The sequence below is a fragment of the Lactuca virosa genome, chromosome 4 (genome assembly GCF_052849685.1).
Source record: "Lactuca virosa cultivar CGN04683 chromosome 4, Lactuca_virosa_CGN04683_v6, whole genome shotgun sequence".
Taxonomy (NCBI): Eukaryota; Viridiplantae; Streptophyta; class Magnoliopsida; order Asterales; family Asteraceae; genus Lactuca; species Lactuca virosa.
In genome coordinates, this window is record NC_136429.1 from 147,362,208 (window position 1) to 147,372,218 (window position 10,011).

The 10,011-nt window shown below is 32.0% G+C and overlaps 1 protein-coding gene across 2 annotated transcripts; it reads left to right on the forward strand.

The window, feature by feature from the left end:
* The first annotated feature begins 1,749 nt into the window (after positions 1–1,749).
* On the forward strand, positions 1,750–5,075 carry LOC145107526 (Sept9 (DUF616)). 2 transcript variants are annotated; one of them, XM_079044418.1, is made up of 8 exons: positions 1,750–2,017; positions 2,115–2,263; positions 2,848–3,027; positions 3,137–3,205; positions 3,286–3,485; positions 3,574–3,989; positions 4,331–4,515; positions 4,614–5,075. In XM_079044418.1, exons 2-8 carry the CDS (start codon positions 2,182–2,184, stop codon positions 4,985–4,987), a joined length of 1,506 nt encoding a protein of 501 aa, XP_078900544.1. In that variant the 5' UTR covers positions 1,750–2,017; positions 2,115–2,181; the 3' UTR covers positions 4,988–5,075. The 2 variants fall into 2 exon arrangements, with proteins under 2 accessions (XP_078900544.1, XP_078900545.1); XM_079044419.1 differs by lacking the exon at positions 1,750–2,017 and having other exon boundaries at positions 2,119–2,263; positions 2,843–3,027.
* The last annotated feature ends 4,936 nt before the right edge of the window (positions 5,076–10,011 follow it).

Sequence of the window (10,011 nt, forward strand, 5' to 3'; positions counted from 1 at the left end):
ATAATTTATTTGGGCTTTTGGATACAATTGGATGACTGTTACGTATTATTGAAATGTAAAAGACCTTATGCAATGAATACATCCCCTTTTACTTGTGTTATTATGAATGTGTTATCCATTGCTGTCAATTTTTATTACCATTTAAGAATCTTACTTTTCATTTATGTTATGTTGAATATGTCTACCATTATTGTCAACTTTGATAACCATTTATGCATCTTACTTTCCATTTGTGTTATGGTGAATATGTTCACTATTATTGGCACATTTGATTACCATTTTATGCATCTTACTTTCAATTTGACTACCATTTATACATCCACCATTATTGGCATATTTGATTACCATTCTATGCATCTTACTTTGCATTTGTGTTATGTTGAATGTGTACTTTCCATTTGCACAAAACCATTCATAAATTAGATCATAACCATTCAAACTTTAATACCATTACACCATTCAAACTTCAATACTATTACACGTTCAGTACATCTACCAATGGAATAAAGTACACTACAAACCTGTTATCATTTAATCTAACTTACATCTTAATAACCACTACAACAAGACATACCAAAATACTCACTAGCCGCCCTACAATCAATTTGAGCAACATCACATATTCGATATCTCTATGTTCGAGGTTTAATTGCTTCTCAAAAGCCTTAAATTCTTCTTCATCAACCCTTTTGAAATGACCACAAACACCATCTTCATACTACAAAAAGAAGTATAAAATTACATAAAGAAGGGAAGATAATAGAGAGAGCATAGTTAGGGCAAACATCACCACAATTACCTGGTAATTAGGGCAATCATTTTCTTCATGGGTTTTCTGGAGTGCGTGAAATATAAATAAGGCAAACATCACCACAACTACATCAGATTATCTCCCTATTTTTCCTTCTTGATGTGTTGCTACAGCTTGAATTTGATTTCGACGTTGTCATTAGAACGTTGGTGTGGAAATTTGATTTTGTTTTGGTGATGATCTTCTTCAAATACCTGGGTGTGGACGTTTGGTAAACGGGGTTAAAAGTCTGCTACAGTGGAGGGGTAACCGGTAAACCCTCTTGCAACCGACTATTTGGAATAAATATAAAAAATGAGACAACTATGCGACATTAACGAACCAAAAACCCGCCGAAGGGTAAAACCGACTTTTTCTTGTAAAATTAAGGCTTTTTATAACATTATCCCTAAATGATAATACATACTTGAAGGAAATGGGTTCATCAAAAATTACTACATTACAAACATGTTGATCTACATGTTCCAGAAAGATCTTTGTATTACGGACCAGTTTTTAATCGATAATATATTCAAAATAACTTATTGTAAAGAAAATTTACCCACACCATTGTCAATTCTTCATCATTAGAAGTCATATTCTTCAAAAAACCATGAATCCGAAATGTCTGAAATAATCGAATGCAACTAGTATGTACTTCGAAATGCCTATGTTCCAAAAAAATTGTCTGAAATTCTATATATTTGGAGGACCCCAATACCGAAGCGGATTAATTGGGCGGAACCATCCAAATTTGGGTCCAAAATACCCAATTCCGGACCATTTGGTCATTTTACATAAAAATAAAAATATTATTTTCTTTAAATTAACATCACATAATAGTTAGGTTAATCAAAAGTAAAATATAACGATATAACTAAATAAACTTAAAATATATAAACTCAAAATTAAAATAAATTAAACAACCAAAAAATATATATAAAAGGTTCATAAAAAGGAGATCTGATTTGTGAATTTTTTGGACTGGTTTCACACAGAAATCACGCAGGGCTGGCCGGAAAATCACACAGGCATATCGGAGGGGCTGGCCAGCAAATCACGCACAAGGAAAGGCTACTGTCGGTGGCTTCCATTAACACTCCTATCAATTCCGATACTTTCTTCCTCAGATTCTAACAACTTCCGCATTTCATATTCAAATCCATCTCCGTAAACTCTTCGAAGCATTTGATAATACACCGGGCATCCAAATTTCGGAGGAGTAAGGTATATTACTGAAGCCACTACTGTATTCATGTTTTTTTGCGGCTTAATTTACCTTACCTGTTTAAATATCTAATGTTTTGCCCTTGAAACTCTGTAGATCTTGTCTCGAATGAAATTTCAGATCGTTTGATTCCGTTGCTGTTGAATGTTGTAGAGCTCTAATCATGGACAACGACGGTCACCCTTCCGTATCTTTACGGGCAAGCCGTAGGCCTGACCGTTTAAACAATAACTTTGAGATTAAAGGTAATCTGTAAAAACTGATTGACATGAATTCTCTTTTGTGTTATCTGATTAGTCATATTATGATTTCCCTTACAAATTTTAGTACTCATTGTCCTTCTGAAGTTAACTGAGCTAGAAACCGAAGTGGGCATGTATATTTGCTTACCACAAACACTTGTTGAAGCACCTGTTTTCACAATTTAATGAAGTTACACCAATCTCTCTTTGGTACATATTGGAATTCAATATCAAATTGAAGTTTGTCACTAAAGGACTAACAGAAAGAGCATTTCTATTGAACTTTTGTGGTGAATTTAGCCTTTTAAGTTAACAGAAAGCTGATGTTGGAACTTGATTTCAGTAAAAGATAAAAGCTTTAAGAGTAGTTTCTTAAGTTGATGCTTATTCCATATAACTTTAAGAGCATGCATACACACCTACAGATGAGTCATGAGTGTGATTAGTCCTTTGGTGTTACTATAATTATGACATTAACATGATTGAGATTGTGATTGTATTGCAATATCTCTTCTTCTAAACCCCACACATGTTGAAAGGACATTGATATGAACAATGATGGTGTTTTGAACTTTTGATTAGTGCAGATGGAGGTGATGGTTTCTTTGATTCAGACAAATCATCCTCAGATTACTCAATCAAAATCATCTGGAAAAGGGGATTTGTTCGTTTACTTTTAGTAGGTGGCATTCTATGGATGCTTCTCATTCTAGCTGTACTATTATTTCATATATGGACTTGTCAATCTTCTCTGGTTTTCCTTTCAGGTACTTGAGATGTACACAATGCTATTCTTTTCTTGATTTTCATTTCATATTTCATATTGGAAATCATAACCCTAACTGATATAACAAACTTTTTTTTACTACTCTGCAGCAATCTGCAACAAAGAAAGCACAGTTTTTCAAATGCTACACACAATGGGGCTAGTAACACCACCACATCGTAAGGCTGTTGAATATTATTTTTTCTGAAAATTGTTTATTTTCAGAGAGAGTTTAATGTAGTTTTGTAATATGTCTTAGGTTGTTCTATTCCCCTAGCTAATGATCCAGAAAAAGTAGTTATTCCAGAGAAAAAATCACCTTCAAAATTTGTTCAAAGTTTATCCTACTTTGAGGAAGATGATATAAATACAAATGGATCAGAATCTTCTCCACTATTTGGAGGTCATCAAAGCTGGAAACAAAGAGAAGAAAGCTTTAAGCTGAAATCAAGCATGAAGGTAAATGAAGGTTATATTATTGAGGTCTTTTTGAAACCTTTTCTTGTTAATCTTAAGGAGGGGTAATTTGGTCTTCTTCCCATGTTAGGTACATTGTGGGTTTATACAAAATGGTGGTGCAGAAATGTCTCTTAAAGACAAACAATACGTTAAAAAATGTAAATTTGTGGTTGCATCTGGAATCTTTGATGGATATGACACACCTCATCAACCATCAAACATAAGCCCAAGATCCAAGAAGCTTTTTTGCTTTCTAATGGTGGTGGATGAGGTGTCTCTTAAATTCATAAAGCAAAATGTTAGTGTTAAAGAAGATAATGATGGAGGAGAATGGGTGGGGATTTGGCGTATTATTTTGCTTAAAAATCCACCTTATGATGAGCCTAGAAGGAATGGAAAAGTTCCTAAAATATTAACTCATAGACTCTTTCCACAAGCTTTATATAGCATTTGGATCGATGGAAAAATGGAACTCATTGTTGATCCTTTGCTCATGTTGGAAAGGTGAGTTTTGCAAATCGAAATTTTTGCAAATTTGGTCCCTATGGTATCCCAAAAAGTACAGTTTGAGTCCATTTTGTTTTTCATTCGCACGGTCACTCCAAAATTGAAACTTCCATGTAGATCTGGTCGCTGTAGTATCCCAAAAAGTACAGTTTGAGTCCTTTTTGTTTAGACGATAGTTAACTCGAGTGACCAAATCTGCATGGAAGTTTCAATTTTGGAGTGACCGTGCGAATGAAAAAACAAAATGGACTCAAACCGTATTTTTTGGGATACCACAGGGACCAATTTTTTAATTTACTCTTAATTTTAGTAAACCGAAATTGTTTTTTTTTAAAAAGATATTTATGGCGTGGGAAGCATACATTTGCAATAGCTCAACACAAGCATCATAGAAATATATACGAAGAGGCGGATTCCAATAAGAGAAGGAAACGATATGCTAGGCCTCTTATTGATCACCAAATGAAAATATATCGTTATGAAGGATTGGACCCGTGGACCCCACTAAAACAAACCAAAAGTGGTAATTATTTTTTTGAGAAAAAAAAAAAGAAAGTACAATTATACAAATAAATAAAAAGTACATTGCTATTAATGATTTTTTTTTTGGTTGTGAACTAGATGTGCCAGAAGGAGCTATAATCATCCGCGAACACACCCCACTAAACAACTTATTTAATTGCTTGTGGTTCAATGAGGTGAATCTATTCACACCAAGAGATCAATTAAGCTTTGGGTTTGTTGTCTACAGACTAAAAAACAATTTCAAGTTCTTTATGTTTCCTAATTGTGAGTATAACTCCATTTTTATCCTGCACCCTCACACACGTGAACATTCCTCAAAAATCGAGTGGGTGAAATCATTAAATGAGTTTAAAGGAAACAATAGTGGGTTGAAAGAAAGCCGAGGTGGATTAGGGTTGTGGTCAACTTACCCTGCTGACCTTACCTCGGTTGTACTTCCACGGGTAGAAAGAACATCGAAAGCTGGATGATTTTTAATGTAATAGGCTTTAGGATTGAATGCAAAAAAATAGCAACTTGGTTTTATGAAATGTTTATTATATCCTCATTTTTGTGAAATGTTTTATGTAGCATCTCATCTAATTTTTCATTTTTAAGCTCATGGTGTATGTTTGAAAAGAAATAGTACTTGTTAAGAACATTTAATTTAATGAGTAAATATATATTATAATATGGGAAATTAAAAATATAATTATGATCGGGTATTTTTTTTTTGTTTTAACTTATAAAAGATGATAAATAATTATAGATAAATATTATGATTGTTACGAATGTAATATTTGATATTGTAGTTACTATGAAGTAAATTAATAAGTTAAAAATGATAAATATATGAATTTCAAATGTAATTAAAGAAGTAAATAAAATATTATTGAATTAAGTTGATTAATTGTGGGATAATTATAAGACTATCAACTTTTTAATGTAATATTTAAGAAAATAATCCAATTTTATTTTTATAAAATAGCAAAATTTTTTGAATGGGCATTCCAGATTACTTTATGTCAACTCAAAAGTATTTTTTTTGACAAAAAATTATACTCCAGTGACATTCTTGACCATTTCGGACTTCAGAAGAAAATATATATTATGAAATTTTAAGAAAAAATCCGAAATTTGATGAATGATTCTAACATTTTGGAAGAGATACTTTGTTTTCTTATTAAAATTTAACATTTTTTTTAACATAGCAAATTTGAAGTATGTACGATAAATGAACTTTAACATTTTGCTGAAAAAACAGTAATATTGAACACTTTCAAAATTAATATTTTAGAAATGAGTAGCGAGTTATATGAAAAGTTTTTTATGCAAATGTAAAAAAAATATGCCTCATATATTTTTGATTAGTCTCAAATTATCAAATTTAAGACAAGGGGTCATTTTTCCAAAACATAAACAAAATTAGTTATTTTAATGGTTATTTTTGTTAATAGCTCATTAATTGCACACAACTTAAAACCGAAATAAACATTTAGTTTATACTAGAGGTTCAAAAAAATAACCCTCTTTAAAAGTAAAAAATAATAATCATTTTATGGATAAATACAAATTATTCTTAAGAAAAAAAATTCTCATTTTCTTTAAACATTCAAACTATAAATATATATTTTATAACATATGAACTCATGTTTAATACAGTAAGCCTTCCAACCTACTTAATTCACTGCCACATCAGTTTTTCTTTCTTCTATCTTTCACAACCCACGACATATGAAAATAATATTTTTATTAACACACTCAATTAAAAACATACAAAACAACATAGGATACAACTTCTTAAGCACATGGTACATGAATATATATATATATATATATATATATATATATATATATATATATATATATATATATATATAGAGAGAGAGAGAGAGAGAGAGAGAGAGAGAGAGAGAGAGAGAGAGAGAGAGAGAGAGAGAGAGAGAGAGAGAGAGATGAAATCGGGTTGAGAAACCCGTTGAATGAAGCAAATGAGTGGTACCACTCTTGCATGGACAATCACCCTAGAGGTACCTTGTACCTCCCAGTCAAATACTTCCATCCTAAGCTAGTTCTATTACCCTTAGAAAGAGACAAAATATTAACGTGTTTAACAAGACTTGTTACTTAACTAACTTAATGTACTCATTCTATTATCATTTTTAGTAATTTATTAAGCAACATCGAAACGTAATTTAACTATAGTAGATGACTATTAATAATAATGCCTAGATACAAACCCAAAAGCACCACTCTTGGCTAGTCGGTTCTATTGGCATGGCGAAACCAGATACGGGAGGAACAAACCAAACAAACCACACCGTTGGTGAGTGGGTGTGAATTTGGCGAAAACCGAAAGGAACGCCTCTTCAAAATAGATACAAAATAGATACATGTCATGGAAGAAGAAAGTCAAGTAGACGCATGGAGGAAAGCTATTGGAGGTGGGAGCGTATTTGAAGAGGTGTTCACTTGGGGAAAATTAGGGCTAAGGACACAAGACATGGTCAATCGGGGATATAATTAAGATCGACGGTGGCGCGTTGACTTGAAAGGAGGACTAAAAATCCACGGAAGCGCAGACTTGAAAGGAAGACCGGAAATCTATACTTATATGTGGGCAGACATTGGTGAAACGGTGATGCAGATGAGGGGAGAACACGTATCAAGCCGATAAACAGTACCAGACTCGGTCGGGTACTGTTCACAAGCCCTTCCACTAATAATAACATTAATAATAATAATAATAATAATAATAATAATAATAATTTTTCAACATATACGCGAAAGGTTCCAATATGAATAGAGACTACTCAACATACCAAACCTTTTCTCTAGTGTATGTACTGTGTAGCGACCCCAGACGTAAGAGAAAAATAACTCTTTGATAATATAATCATAAAATGAAACATAATTGTATACTTTCGATTTAAATTTTGAAATGAAAGATAATTACATTTTGTGTAAATAAATAATATATAAATTGAAAAAAAATAATATCATTGCACATATAAATATTTAATCACAATAAAAAAACATAAAGACCATCATGATGTCTTAATTTTCATACAACATATTGACATTATTTGTATATTCTTAGTTAAACTCTTAAGGGGCACAACGTCGTGCGAGTTGGCAAACAGATTGGGGACATTACCGCCAACACCACCATTTCGTCAAAGTCACAATGTCCATCTCATTTTGTGGGTTGGACGGGTTCATTTCGAAGATTAAAATTGGCTAACAATAACTCCATCATAGCGAAGAATAGAATCTCCTCACCATATCTCTCTACACTAACTCCATGACAAAGTGTTAATAGTAAACTTTCTCTTGTAATTCTTTTAGATATTTCCATATAATTGTTAATGGAATCGGGTGACTCCGCGTAAGCCATCAATCAAATTGTTGCAGCACATTTCTGCAACATTGTGAATCCCCGCCTACATGTAGCATCATATTTCAATTGGAAAAAAAGGATACCTAAAGATATATTTAATATGTAAAACTATGTATATATTTTGTATAAAGATATAATTAATATGTATAAATATGAAAGAAATGATACTTGTTTTCCAAAGCGTTGACTATCTGTACAAACACATTCCTACTCAAATGAAACATTTGTTTGAAATCATTTAACTTGTATACATGATTATCCGCAAAGTATCACGATATAGACATTCGTGTGCTTCTTTACGTTTTCTGTTTAACCTTGCGCTTCTTGTTAGTAGAGGGGCTTCATTTTCTTCTTGTAGTTCGTTAGTGTAACACTCATACATCATGGTGATAAACATATCATCATCATCATCGGATGACGAGTCAAACGAATCCGTAAATGTTTTGTTGGAACTTTGTATAAAAAGATAAGCAAAAATAAATGTGGTGTGTAACAAAAAAATTAGTGGGTATTATATATATATATATATATATATATATATATATATATATATATATATAATATAATTGACCATTGAACGATCAATGGATTGTTTAGAATTTATTTTCTTTGGATTGAGCAGCTTCATCATGTCCCCGAGAATCAATCGGCGCGTTATAGGAGCGGTGTTCCATGGGCCTCAACAACGTTGAGGATGGCCAACTCAGTCACCTCTATACCGTTTTGGTCCCATACCAGAAAAACCTTATAACCTTTTCCAACCTTATAACATTTTCTAATTCTAAAGCGTTATTATTTTTTTTGGGGGACCTTTCCACCCAACCAAATATCATTCCAAAAAATTAACATTTCCACAAAAAATTACTTTTAGAAAGAAAACATCCAAATCAATATTTTTTAATTATATATATTCAAAAATTCTATAATATTACAACAAACATCATGAAATTTCCATTTAGAATCAATCGAATCGAAACCTCCTTTAGTCTCATGGCTGAAATTACCTTGATCTATAAACCATTTGACACCTTTAAAAATTTCCATATCCATTTCAAGAGCAAAACACTATTCATCGGAAACAAACTACCAATGTACCGACCACCTTCTTCTTTAGAAGTGCATTATCTTACTCCATTTTACTCAAGACCGTCTTACATTCTACCAACTCGAATTCCTTCTTCAAGAAGATTTAGAACCACCATTTATGCTAGAAATAGAAAGGAAATAAATTCATAACTCAAAAAAACACTGCTCTTAAAATGTTGAATGATTGCTAATAGATAGTGCTTTTACCATCCAAAAAGATAGTTATTCCGTAAACTAATCAATAACATTTTTTCAATTTTCATTTCAACATGTTAGATCGCATCGAAAGACCAAGATAAATAAAAAGGAATTTTCCATCTTTGTAATTCATCCAACTCAAAATATGCCCCAAAAGAAGTGCTTTGGTGTCGTTATTCGAACTATTTTTTGGGTTTATGGAATTTCAAGAACGAGAACGTCTTAAAGGAGCTAAAATTGGAGAAGGGTTTCTTGAGTGAGTCGATCATCTTACACTCTTATACTTCTCATACAACTCTTCAACTTTTAACTAGTTAACCACAACCATTCAAAAGTTTTATTTAATGTATTTCAATTAAGGATCATAATTAACAAAAAAACTATTGAGTTGTAGTTAGAGAGGTGTGATACTAAAATGAATCTTCAATGCAATTAATCACATGACAATAGTTCCATAGTGGTTCAATACAAATGTAAAATAGGTTGATTATTGGTTATGTTAACTAGGAGTAGTGTTGTAAAAATCTCGATTAATCTCCGATTAGTCCCTAGGCGCTACCCGACCGACTAGAGGGCACCTAGTAATTAATCCCTGCCAACACAATGAGTGAAGCAGTAAAAACGATGAAATTTTAACACTTTGAAGAAGTTCTATCTCAATAGAAACTATTTGAGGAATGATTAGTGTTGTATTAATCATATTAACCTATTTTGTTATGATATTAGTGGTATTTATGAACTTTGTTATGATATTATCCATATTTGATTTTTTAAAATTCAATGAATTAGCTATTTATGGTCCCCGATTAATCCCTGTAGAGCTGATTAATC

Excerpts from the sequence above, each read along its gene's own strand:
- LOC145107526 (XM_079044418.1), top strand. The coding sequence starts at position 2,182 with ATGGACAACGACGGTCACCCTTCCGTATCTTTACGGGCAAGCCGTAGG. Across the intron at positions 2,264-2,847 it reads CAATAACTTTGAGATTAAAG|ATGGAGGTGATGGTTTCTTT; the intron begins GTAATCTGTAAA and ends TGATTAGTGCAG. Across the intron at positions 3,028-3,136 it reads TTCTCTGGTTTTCCTTTCAG|CAATCTGCAACAAAGAAAGC; the intron begins GTACTTGAGATG and ends ACTACTCTGCAG.